The sequence below is a fragment of the Phoxinus phoxinus genome, assembly GCF_949152265.1.
Source record: "Phoxinus phoxinus genome assembly, chromosome: 2".
Taxonomy (NCBI): domain Eukaryota; kingdom Metazoa; phylum Chordata; class Actinopteri; order Cypriniformes; family Leuciscidae; genus Phoxinus; species Phoxinus phoxinus.
Window position 1 is genome coordinate 28,271,373 of NC_136877.1, and position 21,935 is coordinate 28,293,307.

Sequence of the window (21,935 nt, forward strand, 5' to 3'; positions counted from 1 at the left end):
GGTGACTCCTAATTAACATGGTTTAATCAATGTACTTAAAGTTTTGAAAATGTAGCATAAACACATGTAGAAACTGTAGATACAACTTCCACAGATCGTAATTACATTTTTTTAATATAAAAATTAGTTTTTATGCAATATTTTCTATAACAAATGTAAAATATTTAAGCATAAACAAGGAATAAATGTGACAAAGAAGTTGTTTTAGGGTGTTTCAGGGGTGGGTGTTTAGGGCTTAGCACAGACATTTGTGAATACGAAGGCTCTGATGAAATACCGGAATATGATGCACTGCAAAATCATAAAAAAATTAAATGCTACAACAGTGACAAGTGATTTTGTCAGGTAAAACTTTAAATATGATTAAGGCAAAAAACTAAAAATGTCCCACTAAACTGTATACCTGCTGTATTGTCCATTTTTATTCACATTTTTGAATGTTTATATAAAAATGTTCAGTACATATACACACCCATTCAGAAGTTTTTGGCCAGTAAGATTTTTCAAGAAACTGAAACTTATTCAACAAGACTGCATTAAATTGACAAAAAGTGACATTAAAGACATTGATAATAGCTAAGTTTATATTGACATATTTCGTTTTCATCAGAATTCTTTCATTCCGATTGATGAATCCGAACATGTTTACATGAACACTTCATAAAGTGATTGGGTTGATGTGCGTGTTTATGTGTCACAATCTTCAAAACGTTTTTTTTTTTAAACATGCACACATTGCACAAATATACAGAGTTTCCCGCTGTTTGCGCATACTAACCATTCTCCAACACTCTTTTATTTTCTTTGTTTTAAAGAGCAGACTTAATATTTATCTATTTCGGGTCCTGATCAGGAGACGATAAGAATATGAACCGTTGTGCCGAGCTGCTTATATTTATCAAGCAGTAAAAACGACCATTCACGCACCCAAAACAGTCGTCTGTGGAGGAGAGCCTGAAACAAGGACTGGTGGGACGTTGTCCTGCTCCACTTCACAGACGATTAGTGGAAGGATTTTAAAATGACACGACAGTCATTTATGACACTTCATTCAACAACAACAACAGCTCGTTCCAAGCATCATACATCATTACACCATCTCTACTTCATTGCACACGCGCAGTCCTTTCCAGTTTCGGTTTTCAATCCGATCAAGTGTTTCCATATCCTCTCAATCGGATTAGAAAAGGTTTAAACCACCCCTTACAATCCAAATGAAATTTTAATTGGATTTGGCCAATTCATTCCAATTGACACGGTTACATATGACTTTTTTATTCCGACTGTGCTACTAGTCCGATTACAATTGGATTAATAGGGTCCATGTAAACGCAGCTACTGTTAGAAAAAGGTTTCTATTATGGCTGGTTATGGATTCGAAACGATTTTGATTCCCAAGCTTGTGATTCATATTGATTGAATATCGATTAATTTTGATATATCTCAGGTTCAGTACATGGCAAACTAGTGCTTTAAATTATACACTTGGTACCACATTACTATAATATTAAAGGTTAAAATTAACTGATTTGTATATGATCACTTAGGGGCCGTTTACATAACATTGTTTTTAACTAAAAACAGAAATCTTTTTATGAGTTTTGGCCATTCGGTTACACGACAATCGCGTTTCGGGGGCCTGAAAACAAACTTTTGAAAACGGGTTTCAAAGTGCACGTTTTTGAAAACGTTACTATTATGGTCTCTCTCTAAACTACAAAAATGTGAATTTGTGAAAATAGTATTAAGTGTTCAGCCTATAGGAGCGTTTCTTTACAAAGTGGCATCGCCAACTACTGGCCTGGCATGCATTATACAGCGTTTTTAGTCGTTTTTCGTGAATTTGTGTGAACGGGGATTGCAATACTAACTTTATTATCACATAATTATTTTTCTACTCCACTTCATTTTTTGGAAATATAAAAATTTAAATGGAGGCTCTCCATTTAAAGAATTTGACAGATGTATTTAAACATACATTAAATATTTATGAACAGTAAAATATATAATGATAATTCAATATTGTTCATATATTTAGCACAATGCTTCTCGCTAGAGTAAATTTTTCCAGCTGACTAATGAGTTTATGGTTGAAACACTGATTGAGCGATTACATGAGACATGACGAGACTTCTTTCAAAAGCATATTGTAGATCCATGTGACCTTCATGAGTGCAAACATCTTGTTACTTGAGAAAGTGAAAGACAAGTGTTTCTATTCTTACTTACTCTTCAGTAATAATGTAGCCAAAGTCTCCGTCATGTGGACTTGAATATGCTGTAATATCCACCTCCACTCTCACACCTTTCTTTTCCACCTCCTCTTTCTCTAAAGAATTTTGTTGTGGCACTTTTCCTGGTTGAACCTCAGCTTTTACTTCCGGAGAGTCTACAGGACTGTGCATCCACTGTTCTACCTCAGCGTCCACCATTGGCTCTATATCCAAAGTGTCAGGTTCCATTTTCTTTCTCATCAGGTCCAGGTCTGTTTGCGTTGTCCGGCTCTGGACGTTCTCCAAACTAGCTCTCAACGGGCTTCCAGCGTTTGGCTGGTTGATGTACCCCAGAAAAGGCTCTTCTGCTTGGGGAGGACGAGCAGATCCATGGCCAGACTTATGATCCAGAAACTCAAGCAGCTGGCTGATAAAACCTTTGTCCTGGAAACAGAAAATTACTCAGGGAATTCCATTGACTTCATCACTGAGATATATCATAGTCAAATGGATCTATGCATAAACACATTACCTTGTCATCAGATTTAAGGCCAGTTTCTTCCGTTTGAATTTCTGTGAACAGAATTTTAAATTATGGTAAAGATCATGGGTCTTGATTGATCAATTTAAAAAACTTAAGGGCTGTAAATGGGTTTTTAAAGCATGTGTAACAAGGACCTAATCAAATATTTATCTTTGTTAAGGGATTACTACCTTTCTGTGTGGTGCCGTCTTCTAGTTTCTCCATCTGATGTGACTCTTGACTGGGTTCCCTCTTCACCTCCACTTCATCCTGTGTGGCTTCTCTACCTTTGACTCCTTCCACTCCATCAACCACTTGCAGGGCCTGGGTAATGGTCTTGGAGAGCTGTTCCAGGTCTTTTGGGGTTAAAGTATCCACATTGACGCTCTGACGGCCGAGCTGGTTAACCACTCCGTCAATGAACTTCTCTAATAGAAAATAAAAGTAAAGATAGAAAAACTATCTAATAAAGTTTTTTTGCAAGTGTACAAAAATCATCCTGCTCTAACTTGTACAGCATCTGACATAAAACATATTTCGAGTCAGACTGTGTTTCTCATCTCCTACCTCTTTCAGAGTCTCTTTAAGATTAACGTAAATGTATAATTAAATAATTGTGCTTTTTTAAGTTTTGGGAATGAAATGATCATACTGATATCAATGTTTCTTCAGTCACCATTCAGACCATTTCCTGAATATGGATAATTATAATGCAAAAACTCATCCCAGCCAACAAACTATAATATGACCCTGTTTCTCCTTATTAACATAAAATGAATTCAATTAAACATAATTTGAGAATTTAATTCCCCTGTTCATTTTTTTCCTGGTTTCTTTTTAAAATATATATAGAGAAGAAGCTCACCATCTACTGAACTAAGGGCCTCCTTGTAAGCAGGGCTGCTTGCTGAGGATTTGAAAAACAATTTTTCGATTTGGGGCTTTGGAGGTTGCTTGGAAGCTCCTGGCAGTTTTTCTATTTTGGTAGCAGGAGTGCGCTGAAGGCTGAAGTAACGCAGCTTTCCCTGTGTTTGACCTTTACCAGGATCTTGTGCTCTCATGGGCCCAGCTTGATACTGCTGAAGCTCAGCAAGAGGGACTCCAGTACGATCTTGTTCAAACCCAGTGAAGAATGATTGACCTTGGGGAGGCTGTTCCACAATGGCCTGGAGATCAGGTCGGCCTTGTAGGAAGGAGATGTGGGGTGAAAGAGGCTTCTCTTTGAGCTGCATAAAACCCTTATGATTATGGGGTCCATTTCCCTTGTACTGGGGGGTAAAATGAAAATATGTAAATTAATTAAAAAACAAAACAAACATCATATTGTGAATTTTACAAAACATTTAGTCCTCTTTCCAAAATGATAATATGCATATCGTACCAATTTGTTAATGAAATTTTGTTGTAAAAAAAATCATTATCAAAGGCTGAAGATAATAATGTTTAAAGTGCATGGAAATACAATCCATGAGTGTCAGCTTCCCTTTTTTTTTGCTCAGCATATTGTTCTGCTCTATTTGAGAGATTATATAAAACAATAAAATTCTTCCCACCCCTGCAGAATGGAAGGCCAAACTGACTTTAGAACAGCAGGGTGGGCTTCGATGAATAAACCACCATATACACACGCTGGCTCCAAAAGCACTGCAGGATACTAATGTTCAATAGTGCAGTGAACTTTTCAACTTGCACAACAACTGTTTGTTGATGGTGTATGAGTACCAAGCAGGTTCTACCTCACATTAAATGTCCCCAGTAGCTATGTGCTTGTCTGCCAGTTGTCTAAAGAAGTGCAGATCACTTTGTTACATAGAAGTGCATTAAAATAATTTTGCATTTATAAACTACTATATTTTGTACAAAAAACAACCTATCCATGTATGCATGGTAGTTTATGTGCAATTGTTTACAGTCCTAAGCTGAAGTTAAGCCCTTTCAGAAATCAGTTCACTTTTAAGGACTACTTCCATATAGTCAATTTGCATCCTTATATTTCAAGTGATAAACAAGTATACAGCCTTATTCATATATATTATTGTTAGAGATTTACCTTCCAAAGCACTTGCTGCCCTTGAGGACTCTGTTTGAAGGAGGTAACATCAGAAGGCAGGAAACCTTGAAGGTACCTTTGCATTGCCCTGCTCACTTCTTCTTTCTGAGCCTTTAGCTTCCTGTTCCCATTGGGAATGTTTAAAATACAGTTCAAAATAAACAGATTGCAGTAGAAAAAAAAGTGCCTAGAATACAAACCTGTCCATATCGGATTATCACTTTACTATAAGGTTCAATTTGTCAACATTAAATAATGTATTAGCTATTAATTAACAATACTTTTGCACTATTTATTCATTTTGATTAATTTTCTTTTGTAAATATACTACATTTTACATTTTAACATTTTAAGTTGTATAAATCAGCATTAGTTAATGAATTATGAACAAACATGAATTGATATAAGAACACAACAACAATAACTACAAAAATGTTTCCATAAACACATTGTCACAGACACGTAACACAACAGAGGATTTAGGAGCTCACCTGGAATTGCCATTGAAACGAGAAAAGGTGTTTGTAAATCCTCCAAAAGGAACCTTGGGTAGGTGTGAGAGCTCTTTTGAAATTACCTCCTGAGTTGTGTCATCCAGCCAAGTATATCCTATAATAAAAGGGGCAGAGAGAACCATAAAGTAGTATATTACTTACACATTGAATCGCTGAGATAAAAAAAGACATAAGACAAAGACCCAACAAAAAAAACTATTTTAAGTCACCATCATGGTTAAAGGGATACTTCAGGATTTAGCATTAAGCTTTGTACCAGTAGAAACATGTAGTATTTTCAAATTACCGTGCTTTCCTCCCTCATATCCCCCTGAGACAAGAGATTTATGTATTTTTTTGTCAGTAAAAAATCCTCAGATGATGCAAAAATCGTCATTTTGCGTCATCTGAGGCTTTTTTGGCCAGAGGCTAAAAACTACAGCCAGTAGAAGGCGGTAGATCCGCATGTTTACAACCCGCCCATAGAGGGTGGGATCTCACTCACAGAATGTACAATAAGTGTCAGCCATCTTTTATTTGGAAGCTAAGCTAACAGGTTCTTATTCTGTGGAGAAAGCCGAGTAGTAGGGGTTACCATCCTCTTTTTCCCAGACATGTCCGGCCATCGAGATCGTCCAAAATGTCCGGGATTAGGCTTTTGCTTTCTGCAGTCGCCATTCATTGTTTACATGCACACCTTTTGTTTCAGTCTAACTGAATTCATTCCGATTGGTGAATCTGAATGTAGTGTTTACATGAACGCTAAACAAGTGATGGGTTAATGTGCGTTTTAACATTGCTAAGAAAATTCCCGCTCCTCCGTGAGAGATCCGAGACCGTAAAAAGATAATTGTCCTGCTCGCCACAGTAAACATAATGAATAACGACTGTAAAACGCAGTTTTGGCAATCTCGAAATCCCGGGCAGACTTGTCACAGAGGCTCACTAGTAGCCTAGCCTTGTTGTTTAACTGCGCTCTTACCGGTAGGCGTGGCTTGGGAGTGGCCTCGTAGGGCAGCGAAGCAAGTGCATTCTGGGAGTTGTTGTCTTTCATCCACATGAGCCACAAAAAGATTTTCTGGCTTTTCTCAGTCTAGAAGGCTCCAAATTCAAAAATAATTTCACATTTCTACTACATAAATGACCCATTTTAAATACACATTCATCTTTCCAGAGGTGAAGTATCCCTTTAAAGCACACTGCTGCTCATTTTGCCCACCAGCAGAACAATAGATAACTTGCTGCTGATATTTAAAGTATTCACGTTAATTAGTACATATCTTTTCTTGCAGACTAAAGACAGTAATCTGAAGAATGTGTGTAGGTACCTCATGCGACCACATCACTCATTCACTTGAATTTACCTTTTTTTTTTTATCCCACATTCTGAGAAATGTTAAACTTCTGGTCAACATCAAATCTAATTCTGCATCTCGCCAAGAACGAATGACCAGGAATGAAACCAGGCCGCGTCAGGCCAGGATCCATATTCTACCATCTCACACCCACTGTCTTCAACTCAATAAAAATACTAACACTTCTGAATTCCAAGGAGGAGAAAGATTAATAGAAAAACACAGAACTAATGCGTCAAATCCCATCTTGTGCATTCTAAAGACGTGTTCATTCAGCTTTCATGCAAATGTCACCCAATCAGACATACTTGAGATGGTTCATCACCACACTTAAGGACACAGGTATGCAGTGATTGAATGGATGGATGGGAGGAATGCCATTAACCAGCCAGAGATGCCGAAGAACGAATAAAGATCTGAAGAGTATCTCCTTAAGCCCCTAGATGTGACCTTTTTAGCCTTCTACCAGCCTCCGACACTCAGTCCTGTTAATCTGTTTTCTTGGATACCTGATGTGTGGGGTTGAGAAGGGGGGACTGAACAATGTAAATCATTTATTTACATAGACTATAAACTCCCTTAGAGTGGGGGCTCAGCTCAGCTGGCTTTCAGTTAAATATCATCTGCCACCATCTGTGAATTCTATACATCACCGCATAGCATGTTGGCTGAAGAAGAGAGAATGTCACATTAGAGATGCTGTGCCTTTTTGAGGATTCGATGATGCATGTTTAATAATATAACACTAAATATATTTCTCATCTAAATTTCCAGAAAAAATGTTTGCTAACTAAGGCTTTTTTTATTTCACCAATAATAACATGGATTAAACATAAAAAATGTATCATGACAATGCTTAATTTTAAAGCATACATTGTTAACAAAAATGAGAAAATATAAGAAAAGGGGTACATGCTAACCAGGGGTGCGTTTCCCAAAAGCATCGTTAGCCGACTATGACCACAAGTCCCGTCGTTATAAGCATAGTTCAGCGAGTCAGTGTTTCCTGAAACCATCGTTCCAACGAACATTCGCAAACAGCATTGCAAAGTTGTGTGGTTGGAACGACAGCTCTCGGCCTATGGTTAGAAGCAGTTTTTTGTTTGCATGACATGTGGTGTCAATAAATCCTTATTTTGAGCCAAATATGCAAGCTGACATTCAGTACAATCTATATCTTTTATTTATAATACATACAAATGTCATTTGCATCTTTTAGTTTGTCAAGAGATTTAAAGCACCGTTTTTGAATATTGTGCATGTGCGAACATGCGCTAGTACGTAAGAACGAGCCTATGATTGAATCTGAAATTAAGCTAAATAACTGCCATAATAAGATGCCATGTCCGAATTTTATAGAAAAACATCTATCATTAATTAGATCTCAAACAGATTCATTAAAAGGAGTTATTACTCCACCACCTGCGCGACATTATTAACCAACATGGTTGAACGACCATATGAGACAATATGGTTTCGGGAAACAGTCGTGACTAGCTAGGTAGTTGATTTCTTCAACGATGCATCGTATTATGGTAGTTAAGCAGCGAGTTACGTCGCTGTACGTCATTGTGTCTAAGTCACGTTGTGAATCCATTCATTCCATAAAACTAAATCGCAAACGATGAATACCTAAAGCATAAAGAGAGTACTTTGTTCCCTTTCGAGAGGTCTCTCATAATGTGTAAGCTAGCTTACGCTATGGGTAAACTCCTTTTCTCGAGAATATTGAAGCCAAATGTTTAAAACGCAGTGCAGCTGCACAGCAGACATATAGCTGAGCGAGCGTCTAGCGTGCTCATTGGCTTTGCAGCGGCAACTGAACAAACCTATGGGAGTCGGCTCAAAATGTTGTTTCAAATGCCTTGTCTCTCCTGCGCCTCGTTATTCTATAAATGTTATTTAGTTTAACATCAGCACAAAATACCCACTGTGGTTCGAGATTTATTTGAATAAATAAAAATAACTGCCCTCTGCTTAATTCACAAATCACACCCTGGTTTTAAGGATCCAAAGATCCCTGTGAAAACTTTTTTATGAAAGAAATATAACTACATGTAGCCTAAATGATTTAATTCCTTCATTATCCACACTTTAATAATGCTAATGTCTAAGTGTGAATTGCGACTTAATCTCTTAATCTCTCTCTTAATCTCAAGAGCTCCTCTCCTCTAAGATCGCCTATAGGGGGTTTGGAGGGGCAGTTCAGTGACTTTATCGTGGGGGTACAGGACAAGGTATTAATGTCCCGTCTTTCATATGGAAAGTGTCGGGTAGCCAGCCTGATGATACGGAGCAGGCAAAGACAAAATTCCTTTCAGAATAAATCTCTCGATGTGCCCAAATAGGCCCTATCTTAATTAAATCATAAATATTGTAGCTAATGTATTTAAAGGTTTTTAATTAAAAAAAAAAATCAATTGAAGTGTTCAATACAGTTGTTTCAAGTGGTTTTGTAGAGTTGTAGAATGTTTGAGCAGTGTGGATGATTGTCAACAATCTGGCATTATCTAAACATGAACTGTTGACGAACCGCGTTCATGCCAATTGACCCTTCGCAGGGAGCTTGATTGACAGGTTATCTGACCAATCATACTTCGCCATCCGCCATTTTGTCCGACAAAGCAGTCAGGAGAGTTAGTAGATTAACATGGGAGTATTTGAACTTGAGAAATGGAGTGTACTGACGCCTCTCCGCGGTTAAAACAACATTCTGTTCATTCATGTTTATTTGATGCTATAAATTAACTAGAAGGAAGAGATGATCGGTTCACGAGCAGCTTTAACTGAGGCTCTACAGCGATCTGTCAGGCACATTAAAGTGCCACAAAACGGTATTTATTGTTTAAATTACTTTTAAAAAATGACCAAATTTGAAAGGTGAGACTTTGTTTAATATAAAAAAGTAACCGAAAAGTAACCTGGTCTGTCCTGTCTGTCAGCGCGTTGTCAGTCTCCTCTCTGCTCCGCGATGTATTTTTCACTGCATGAGAACATGGTGTGGCGTGAGAGCGGCATAGCTTGTCGGACATAGCGACAGTAACTAAAGGGGGCGGGTCTTTGCGAACGGTCAATTAAACGATAAAGAACGCTTTAATTCGCGATCAACCTCGTTTTATTGGATTGTATTATTTTATTGTATTGAATTCAACAAGGCATTATTTTTCTTTGAAGCAACAAAGGCTAAATAATTTGTTACAGTTGTTTTTTGTAATTGGGGTGGATGACACACAGTGACATATACAGTATTATCAGCTGTATGATGTGTTTCTACCCTGAAACATTTCATTTCAATAGAGACCCCAGCGCGCGCAGTGAGGGAGACAAAAGAAACTTGTTAAAAAGAGATCCAGCGTGTCTGCAAGAGAGAAGCAAAGAAAAACGCCCGACCTTAATTTATGTTGTTTTGTAGGCTACTATTTTAATTTTGTACTGTTTTAATTGTACACAGAAAAGCTGCAATTTCTTTGGCAATACAAATTTAAAATGTCGCAAGAATAAAATTCTGTATTTCTCATTTTGCATTGCAAACTGAAACGCTAATCTCGACTTGTTTTAAATAAATAAACTGTCCCGACTCTTTAAACCTTGGAATGTGTGATGGGGTTTTAAACTGAATTAATTTTAGTGTTCTTTTACATTTTCATAGTTTTTTATATTGAAAGTAATGTTAGTCTGTTATTTTTTGTAGCCAAGCCAACAAAATATTTTTTTCTGATTTGTTCAATGTATGGATCTGTTTTGAAAATTTTGGGGCGAAAATTGCCGGGTATCGTTGTCAATCGTCTCAATTTCGTTTGTTTTTGTGTTGTTTATGTTGTAATATGCCATTATTAATTAAACAAAACGCTTGACTTTAATAATCTGTTACCTATTTAAGCATCAAGAACGGTAAAACATAAACGCTGTCGGCCAACATCGGTTAACAGCATATAGGCTACAATGTTCTCGTCTAAACGCCTATTAATAATAATGAGAGAAAAAGAATAACAAAGCTCTGAAAAGTGCTTCGAATCAATAAATGCACATTTCAGAAGTTTTTATTTTTGACAAATAGCATATTAAACTAGAAACAACATTATGAAGATGGTAGAGCTGAGAGTCAAACTAAGACCATTTAAAGCACCACAAGGCACATGTTGAAGCGTTGACCACACAGTTATCGTCTGAACACTGTCTCATGAGCATGAGCTTAACGTCTTATGCTTACGCAAAGCCTCATTGATGTGGCTTTTTTATTGCAATGTTTATGTTGAAATGTTTTGATTATTTATTAAAAACAATTATGCTAATCATAACAACCTACTGTAAGCCTATTTAATTCTTAATTAATCCTAAAACACAAATGCTGTCAACATCAGTTAGCAAGTTCTGACCATGTTTTAATTTTACGATAATTTAGTTTAATTTATTTCACTGTTTCAGTTCATAAATCTATGCCTACTAACAAATTAAAATAACATGAAGTATGAGACACATAACCTATATACATGCATTGCCTTTCTAGCTATTTGATGCAATAATAGTAGCCTACATTTGTTTCAGTTCTAAATTTGTACTACGTTTCACTTGAATTTATCTGCTGGCCAGTTCTCACTGAGCAGCATCAGATTACGCAATAGAGAGAATTAACGGACACTTTTCAAAGTCTGTGATTGTAGCACCTCTTAGCAGTAAAAGGCAGCAAATACACACCCCCAATTTTAACGCCGTGGGAACGGCGGTGGTAAAAGTATTATTCTGGTTGAGTACCAACTGTATCAGATAGCAAAATTATTAGAGACATACGCTTCCTTTAAGTTTCATCAAGGGAGATGAACAGAAAACACATAGTGCTGTTAGAAAATCAAGCGTCACGTTAGTCAACCTCGCATCAGCTGATCCCCGTCTACCTATACGAATGCGACGCCTATCACTGTATACATATATTATAAGCTCCTTCAGTATTATCAGCAGCTATCGCGTTTCTCAGGACAAATTAGCCTCCTCCATCCCCAGCTCCTCCTCTCATCCAGTCAGGATTTGGCATTCTGATTCCCCTTGAATCAGAATAAATTCTCAAATGATGTTGTACTTTAAAATCTTGAATCAATGATATCTGCAATACATTTATGTTGGTTCTGTTTTGTTTACCCCAAGGGGGGTTATTGCTGCTCTCCCTGCTCTTATCCATGCTAGGCTGCATGGGTGCGCAGTGAGTTCTCGCCCAGAACGGAACCATACCGCCAATCCAAACTATATGCTAATTGTCAATCATATTTGACGATAGTGGTCCTGACAGAACTTCACTTAGCACACCGTTCTCTGTCTCTGCAATGTCTGTCAGCACAGCGCATTTTCTCACCCGAGCATGTGGTTATAATTTTTTTTATTAACATGAGCATGTGACACTTATATACACGATAACATTATGCTGACTCGAGTGTATATGTACGTTCTGTACGATAACTGGCGCAGTCTGCTTTATTAGTGTTTCCACCTGTTTGCGCTGCTAGAGCTTAAATGCTTTTGTTGTTTATATTTTTTTTGTTTAGTTTAATGTTTTCAACTAAAAGAAAACCTTAAAATATAACGTAAGCTTGTTGTGTATATTACCTAATCATATACTTGTTCAGAAATAGTGACAAAAACTTGATGAATCAAAAAATAACGTCTTTTTTTTTTGTTAAACGTTATTTAATTAAACAAATATTTGATTTTTATGAGCCCAAATATTCAAATACAATATTTTAGAAAAATGCCCATCCCTACTCGTTAGCACTGCCACTGGCCTCGATCCGTTCCCACGGCTCTCGGACCCAGCCTGCTTGCCACAATGACATCCTAAAATTAAAGGTGATTTTTGTCAAAAACCCAAACTCTGACTAAAAGAAAAAACTGCATAAACTTTAAGTGAACAGCATAAGAGAAATAGCAAGCACAAGGACAGCTAAGCGTTTATGTGTTTCACCAGAATTTACCCTCTATGGAAACACACACACTTACAACGTTGTTACCTTCCTGTCACCCACAAGCACTGCACCGTTTTGCCTCAGCAAAGGTCCACCTCATTAGGTCTTGGATGGAGCCTGATATAATGTGCTATTACTAATTAGCAGCCTGGCCATTGATGTTTCTCCTATCAAAAAAAAAAAAAAAAAACGAAATGTGTGTGGGGTGATGGTGGTGGGGGGTTGTTCTAGACATCTACTGCTTTCCTTTTTTTTCTTTTTTATAAAGAGAACACCATGATCTTCAAATATTCAGCAACAGACATGCCATCCATTCTTTGTTTTGACAGCCTTTTGGTTGTGCAGGTCAATACGCAAATGGGTGCACAAGTTAATGTGGAACCATCTACCAATTAGTGAGGCTGACAAACATTGATTTAATTCTGTTCATCATGAATTGCCTAATTTATTGTGATAGTATAATAGCATAAATTAGACAAGGGGGCAGGTGGGCTTTTCCTGGATTATATGGGATTTCCATAGTATCTTCATGATCTAATTAATTAAACCCAGGTGGCACATTTCACAAATACTGTACACATTATTATGCCATTACTTTAAACATTAGAGGCACAATTAAATATAATATTTTTTGTAGTGAGATCAAGTAGATATGTTTGATAAATTATTATTTAACATAAAATGAATTTAGCATGAACAGTAGCTTATTTTAAATAGATTAAATGATGGTACCCACCCATCTACAGTACAACCTGAGATTTATGGTCTTAATTCACTGGAGCAAAAAAAAAAAAAAAACATTAACTCATTTTAATTGCCAAACACATTTTGTGTACAACCCTGTTCCTGCATGCTTTCGCCCCATTCTAAAAATTAACAAGTACAGAACAATGATTAATTAACAGATTTTAGTATTTGCCAATGTTGGCTATCCGGTCTCCATTAAGCCCTGAAAGCTTTATAAGTACCTTCTTATCCTGACAACCAAGGTTCTGAGATCTAATATTCCCTGTCCAATTATGACGAAAGGTAATCTAAACTTCTTTTGCCTCCTACACATAACAACACAGCCCGATCTACTGCAACAGTCATCATTATTGCCCAGAAAATGGCAAAAACTGAAAACAGTGTGGCAATGTAAGCTAGTAAAACATCTGTTTACAAAAACATTTAGAAATTCCTCAAGAGAGGGCTTCTGGACAGATTAAGACTGCCTTTCTGTCTTAAGTGAAGCACATGCAAAATGATGTGATCTTTGCTGCAAAGCAACAGATGCAGAAAGATAATTATAGGCCTATTTAATAATAATTTGATATTCATAAGCCCTCTATGTAAAAGGGAACAGCCGAGAGCTCTGTATAAACTGTTGACATTTACTGTACTGAAAACCACTTCTGGAGAATTAAGATAATAATAAAATTTGCTGAAACGAAATGCAAGTAATTGCTATAAATTGTGAATTGTATTGGCAGGTTTGTTTGATAAATTGTTTTAAAGAAAGATAAATAAAAATATGCACAAGGACACATGCACTTCTGCTGTGATAAATCAAAGATTCCACAAATTACCAACAATTTGTTATTTGAAATGACGTCCCTGTTTTGCAATATTGTTTTACCAGCCCTTCTGACAGATAACTTTAGGGTGTGCAATGAAGAAATGTAAGTAAAATCTAGGACTCATTACTTAGTATGTTGGAGGGCTTACATACTGGCTAGCAGGTACCAATCAAATGTGTTTTTCATAGCCTGATCTGTCAGATATAGTGCTTCTCTCTCACTATCAAATAAACACCACATATAAATACATTTGTAGCACACCCAAGATTGCTTGGCAGAGTATAGCATTTTCCCAGCATGCATTGTGGCTGCTGAAATCTAATTTGTTGCCTTATTATTTCTGTTGTATTGTACCGTACTGTAATTCATTTGTGTTCTCCTGTTTATTTGTGTTTGTTTTCATGTTATTTGTTATGACACTTGCAAGTTTTATAACAGTGTTTTCGTTCTACTGCTAGTTACCATAATTTCACATAATGTGCCAGTTCATTATTCGCCTAGTCATGTCTTTTATTTTCAGTTCAAGCTTTAAAGTTAAATATGAGGTTAAAATGTGAAATAAATGATGTTAAAATACTGAGCTACGCATAACTGTATTTGTTATGGACCTACAGGTCACAAATCACAGTATCTAAAACAAACTGACCATCTAAAAGTTGTTACAGTATACTATTTTATTCCACACATTACTGTGGAAAGATATTTAAAACATTTGTTGTAAAGCAAATGCATTTCCAAGGACTGTTCGAACATCTCACTTGCACACAAACAACCACACAGGTGTTATGGTTGGTTTTAGCAGAGGCTAAGTGTTATACGTCAAAAATGTAGTGCACCAATGTGACTAATGCATTTTTTCCTCAATACCGCGCTCTCCTTCTCTCGGTCTTTCTCGCTCTTGCTCCCCCATGTCTCATCTCTCAGTGGGCCATGGGAGTAAGTAGCTCTAATGCACATGTCAAGGTGAATCAGTTTGCTTCGCTGAGCTTCTATCTGAACATGGAGTTTCTTCCTGGATGATGGTAGGGCCAGAGGTCACTGGTAAGCCTGAAGGGCCATGTTACACATCTCATGGCAGCAGTGTCTGTTCATACACCCCGTGTTGCGTTACCTGAAACCCGCCCACCAGAACCCACATAACATTTACTTGTGAACAAATCTGTATATTTACAGTACACCTATTCTGGAGAAAAAACAGTCACTACTGGTAATTTAAGAATGTAACGGATGGCATGTCAAATCAAATTGTATGAGGAAAAAAGTGTATCTGTATATAGTTAGTATATTATCTAGTGTGGAACAGAACACGGGGATCTTGAGACACGTTTTTCAAAGTTCAATTATTTCAACACTGCATCTTAAAAATGTGGCGTTCATTGCATAAGATGTGACATAAGATGTGACAAAATAACCAAAGATGCCTGTCTGCATATTAACCCTTTTTTATATATATAAATAGCACAGACCGAATACAATAACACATCCTAAGTCTACCCCGGACAGACTGCAAAATAGATTTATGGATTGTACGCCAAAAGACAAGTAATATATTCCCTTAAAAATATTGTTTTTCTGCTATAATGTAATGCTTTTGAATTACACTACCGTTAAATGTCTGCAGTCTGTACGATTTTTCGACACGCTCACCAAGACTGCATTTATTTAATCAAAAATACAGCAAAAGCAGTAATATTTTAAAATAGTTGTTCTCTATTTTAATATATTTTTAAATGCAATTTATTCCTGTGATGGCAAAGCTGAATTTCAGCATAATTTCTCCAGTCTTCAGTGTCACATGATCCTTCAGAAACCATTGTAATGTGCTGATTTGCTGCTCAAGAAACATTTCTTATTATTATCAATGTTGAAAACAGTTGTGCTGCTTAATGTTTTTGTGGAAACATGATACAAAAAAAATTTGAATTTCTGAATGAATAGAAATGTATAGTTATTTAATAATACATTTATAATTTAAAGTATAGCCTTTATTGATAAATTCAATGCATTCTTGCTGAATTAAAGTACTTTTTCGGTGGAAGAAAAAACTTGCATCCAAACTTTTAAAGGGTTAGTTTACCCAAAAATGAAAATTCTGTCAGTAATTACTCACCGTCATGTTGTTCCAACCCCGTAAGACTTTCGTTCCTCTTTGGAACACAAAAGTGGTGAGAATACTGGTCAGAGAATGGTGAAAATTGTACGTCAGAATGTAGGCTCACTATTACCTATATACCAGCATCACACGCATCACACACATGACCAGTGTCGGCCAATAGTGAGCCTACATTCTGACGTACAACCCGGAAGTTACACTACGTGAACTCACTCAGAGGCCCACGCAGAAAAAAAATTAATAGTTGAATAAAGTCGTTGTTTTTTTGTTGTTTTTTTGCGCACAAAAAGTATTCACGTCACTTGATATACTTAAGGTTGAGCCAATGTAGTCACTTGGACTATTTTAACTATGTTTTTACTAACTTTCTGGGCCGGAAAGTTTCAATTACAATAGAAGCCTATGAGACAGCTCTCAGATTTAATCAAAAATATCTTAGTTTGTGTTCCGAAGATGAATGAAAGTCTTACAGGATTGGAACAAAATGAGGGTGAGTAATTACTGACAGAATTGTATATTTTGGGTGAACTAACCCTTTAAGTGGATTTTTTTTTTTTTTTTAGCAAATAAGCAAAGAATTGTGATTCATAAAATTAATTCAATCAAATTTTACTGAAAGTTGATTGTCAGACCTAGTATTATAATAAAACAGTGCTGTTTTGAGCCTCTAAACAACATGAGAACATTATACTTTATGTAACTTAGACATGCAACCGAGTATATTTTTTTAAAAGAACAAATAACTTTAAATTATTTCAGAGAATCATTTCTGAGGTATTTCAGCTGTCCACTATGTGTGACTGCACTTACGAGTTCAGCCATTAAATCCGTCTTAATTCCCTCTCTTTCTCACTCTCCGTTCCAGCTGTTCCTTACCAAACTGTCTGTCTATCACCTCCTATCTGTCCCTCTCTATTCATTAATAGCCGTCTACTCCAGGAGACATCTGTAACTTCCCATTATCTGTAGACTGACCACGGCTGAAGATCAAAGAGATGGCACGACGCATTACAAGCAGGCTATAATGTTCAAATCCAGGAGCCGGGAAATCTGAAGAACCTCTAAAGACAATGGTGTGAAATATGGGGCAGCTCACAGTAGGGAGGGCTGTCAGTTGCCGTAATGGACCCGTATGACAAAGAGAGAGCATTTTTGCCATCCGGTCAATGGCATCGATCTAATGACATTGTGCAGGGTGTGCGGCAGTGGCTCCACATATTGCACGATATCTACAGCAACTCTTAACGTGTGATAAAGAGAATTGTGAGTCGATGGCATTGACGTTCTCAACATCTATCTGCCTATCTACATCTCTCCTGTGAGGAGAAACGTGGAAGGATGTTGGTCTGCTAAAGGGTTCTGTAAGGATGACAGAGTGCAATTTGATGGTTGCGAGGCGAATGTGATCAGAGGAATCTTAAACACACAAAAAATGTGTACTAAATTATCTCATAGATATACATACAAATGCACACGGATCAGAGAACAAGATAACTGCAAACATTTAATGGTTCACACATTTGTCATCGGTCTGCTGAATTGGGCACAAATTCACAGACGGATGGACAAAAACACAAAACATGCACACAACACACAGCCGTTCATTCACACACAAACGCACAAAGAGGAACATCTAAAGACGTCTGAGATCTCCCTCGCAAAACCCTCTAAAATTAAAATAAAAACACTGCAACACAGCCCGTCAATCAAAAGCCAAGGTTTCAGACACCATCTGCATCCAAAAAGAAAAAAAAAAGAGAGAGAGAGGAAGCTGAACACAGCCTCTCATCCTCCTGATCCCTCTCTCTTTATTTGGCTTGGGTAATTGGAGTCGGCCATCTCTCTGGCTCTCTAATATTCATTACCATGTTGGTAATTTACCCAAAGACGGTTGCGTGCCTTCCACGCTTTTCAACTCTCATTTATGGCTGTTTGAAAAGATCAAGCTGGGAGCAAGCCTCTGCAGCCTATTAACAGCTCAGATCCTTCACCGAGACAGACAGGATGGAGCATGCTGCCCCCAAATGGCTATACTGGAAACTGACAACAATAAGCCCTGTTTTCTGATTGGCGTCACAAAAAGCTGCTTTGAATAAACACTGCGCTAAAAAAAGCAGAGCATGAGCTGGTGTTTTTATTTAGATCCCACCAAATCATCCTAATGTTGTTCCAAACCTGTAAGACTTTCTTTCTACTGCAGAACATAAAAATATATTCTGAAGAATGGTTTTAAAAAAATGATTCAGTCGGGTCCCATGTTGTTTTGGACCCCAATGTTCTTCAAAATATCTTCTTTTGTGTCATACAGCAGGTCTGGAACGACATGAGGGTGAGCAAATGATGACAGGATTTTCATCTTTTAGGTGAGCTATCCATTTTATTAAGTCCTCTTACCTTGGAGTTCAACAGATCTATTTAATATAAAATGTTTTGTAAATTGTATTATTATAGTTAAATGAATGTGACTGATCCCATAAAACCATTGTTTGTACTCTCTGAACTGGATTTGAATTTGAATCTGAACTGAATTACAAATGATTGACTGAAAGTATAGGCCTGGTTTCACAGACAGGGTTTAGATTAAGCCAGGATTAGACCTTAGCTCAATTAGGACATTTAATGCTACACTTTTTTGTAATTTTTTAAGTTGATTCTTAGCAAAAAACACTTTTTCAAAATTAGATGTGCTCATTAATGTATAATTACTTCTACCACCTAATCAAGTATTCTCGTAAGCGTAGAATCTACTATTTATAATACATACGGGTGAGCTGCTCGAATAGCGGAAGCCATGTTGAGCCTCCATCTTGAAAATACATTAGCCAAAGAGGGACATACCTGGAAATTCAAGCTTCGCCTTTCGCGTTTTTACACTCAGTGGCACCGTGACGAATGCGAGGGGGAGATTACTCGCGACTGCCGGCAGATTTGAAATAATACGGCCACCGTAGGAGTTAAGCCGCCCTCGGAATGGGAGGGGCTAGAAAGTAATATTCAGTTGGTAGTCATATACAATTTCACCGCTAGATGGGAGTAATTCGCTCTGTGCACGAGAAAAATGCTAACTTCCGGCTTGAGGGCGGATATTGGGTACTTCGTTTCCGGTTGCCGTCTTGTTTACATCAGTGGACCGGCGTTAAGTTAGTTTAATCGTACGCAATGGCCCTTAAACATAAAAAAACCTTGTGGAATGTCAAGTCAATATAAGAAAACAACTCACCAAGGAAAAAAAGTCACATCTTATTCAATAGGAAGATTATCTGCGGTGCTTTGGTGCTCCGTGTATCTACATCGGCTTTTATTCTCGATTCTCTGTCTCGTCGTCTTCTCACTTCGTCGTCAGCTCTTCAAAGTTATCACTTTCACTCATAACTGTAATCGTTTCATTGCATTTATAATTCTCTTTCTCAACATCTATCCTTTGATACGGAGTGTCTGGAGATCCTGCTTCATCTGACTCGCTCTCTCTCTCAATGTCTCTGACAGCGGCAGTGTCGCCGGCGCAGTCTCAGTGCGCTGCTACCATTGGCTCGTTGGAGTGTCAATCAATGCAGCGCGATCAATGATTGGACGAAACACTTTCTCTTCTAAAACACTCGTTTTTCTCTTATTCTTTTTAATTTTCCCATCTTTTTACACATCTTTCAACTCTTTTACTCGTAGCCTGGATTATCCGGGTTACACTCTCCCTGCTTTGAAGATATGCAGGTCCGGCTGCATCCTTTAGGCTGCAATGTCACTGCAGTAGAATTCCCACTACACGTTACACGTTTTCTGAGGATTATCTCCAAAAGAATAGGGCTCTCCCAATGACACAGTGAAAGCTGCACTGAGCCCCTGCAGTAATGACTGCACAACCAGAGAAAGGGGATTGTCCAACGTGGGGTTGTCACGACCGCTGGTGGAAAAAGCAGACTGGATCCAAGATGCAAAGACGAGGCTTTATTTTATAAGGATAATCCAAAACGTGGTCAGGGCAGGCAAGGGTCAAAATCCAACAGAGCAGAAGACAAAACAACAAACAGACTGGGAACAGGAGAAACTCGGCAAACAAACGCGGTGTGACGTAAAACATTGATACACACAGAACAAGAGACAAACAGGGCATTAAATACATGAATGACAAAGGGAAAACGAGAGACAGCTAGTGATTACAAACAGCAGACACCTGGGTGCGATTACACAGACAGAATTGTGGGAAATGGAGTTCTAGTGCATGACACCGGGGGAAAGAAGGACATCTAGTGGACACCCGGGGAAACATAACCAGACACCGTGACATGACCTCCCCTCTACGGAGCGGCTACCAGACGCTCCAAGACCACAAGAAACACACAAAACAAGAGTCCAGGCGGGAGGAGGAAAGGTGGAGGATCAGGGGGTGGGATGGGGGGCCAGGTCCATGGAGGGGAAGAGGAACAAGGGGGAACGGCTTAAGCGGCGGCCAGGACGAAACAGACAGTCCATCGGGCGGCCAGGGCGAAGCAGACAGTCCATCGGGTGGCCACGGCGTTGAAGACCCCTCGGGCGACGACCACTCGGGCGGCCACGGCGGAGACGACCAGGGTGAAGACGACCACTCGGGCGGCCACGGCGGAGACGACCAGGGTGAAGACGACCACTCGGGCGGCCACGGCGGAGACGACCAGGGTGAAGACGACCACTCGGGCGGCCACGGCGGAGACGACCAGGGTGAAGACGACCACTCGGGCGGCCACGGCGGAGACGACCAGGGTGAAGACGACCACTCGGGCGGCCACGGCGGAGACGACCAGGGTGAAGACGACCACTCGGGCGGCCACGGCGGAGACGACCAGGGTGAAGACCAAGGCGGGACAGGGACAGACCCTGGCTCAGGAACAGTCATAGACACCAGCGGCTCAGGCACTGCAACAGACACCAGCGGTTCAGGAACTGCAATAGACACCACCGGCTCAGGAACTGCAACAGCAACAGACACGGGCACCAGCTCAGGAACAGGCTCGGCGGGTGTGACGTGAAGCTCAGGCTCGGCGGGCGTGACGTGCAGCTCAGGCTCGGCGGGCGTGACGTGAAGCTCAGGCTCGGCGGGCGTGACGTGAAGCTCAGGCTCGGCGGGCGTGACGTGATGCTGGACCGGGGCCGGCAGGGCGGGCAGCTCGGGCGGGGCCGGCAGGGCGGGCAGCTCGGGCGGGGCCGGCAGGCCGGGCAGCTCGGGCGGGGCCGGCAGGGCGGGCAGCTCGGGCGGGGCCGGCAGGGCGGGCAGCTCGGGCGGGGCCGGCAGGGCGGGCAGCTCGGGCGGGGCCGGCAGGGCGGGCAGCTCGGGCGGGGCCGGCAGGGCGGGCAGCTCGGGCGGGGCCGGCAGGGCGGGCAGCTCGGGCGGGGCCGGCAGGGCTGGCAGCATGGGCGGAGCAGGCAGGGCGAGCAGACCGTCGACGGTCTCTAGAACCACCTCCCCCGCAGTGGCAGCAGCAGCGGCCTCCGGGACAGCTTCCTCCTCCGCAGCAGCCGCGGCCTCAGGGACAGCCTCCTCCGCAGCAGCAGCAGCGGCCTCAGGGACAGCCTCCTCCGCAGCAGCAGCAGCGGCCTCAGGGACAGCTTCCTCCTCCGCAGCAGCAGCAGCCTCAGGGACAGCTTCCTCCTCCGCAGCAGCAGCGGCCTCAGGGATAGCCTCCTCCTCCGCAGCAGCAGCGGCCTC

At 39.7% G+C, this 21,935-nt stretch overlaps 1 protein-coding gene across 2 annotated transcripts in view; it reads right to left on the reverse strand.

The window, feature by feature from the left end:
* The window catches only part of ptprn2 (protein tyrosine phosphatase receptor type N2), a 263,055-nt gene that overhangs the window by 129,382 nt on the left and 111,738 nt on the right, over positions 1–21,935 (reverse strand). For both annotated transcript variants that reach the window (XM_079604877.1, XM_079604878.1), the window contains exons 4-9: positions 5,278–5,395; positions 4,787–4,907; positions 3,602–4,004; positions 2,928–3,164; positions 2,746–2,786; positions 2,230–2,657 (exon numbers count right to left, since the gene is read on the reverse strand). In XM_079604877.1, coding sequence (XP_079461003.1) covers positions 2,230–2,657; positions 2,746–2,786; positions 2,928–3,164; positions 3,602–4,004; positions 4,787–4,907; positions 5,278–5,395 — 1,348 coding nt within the window. The remainder of the gene's footprint in view (positions 1–2,229; positions 2,658–2,745; positions 2,787–2,927; positions 3,165–3,601; positions 4,005–4,786; positions 4,908–5,277; positions 5,396–21,935) is intronic.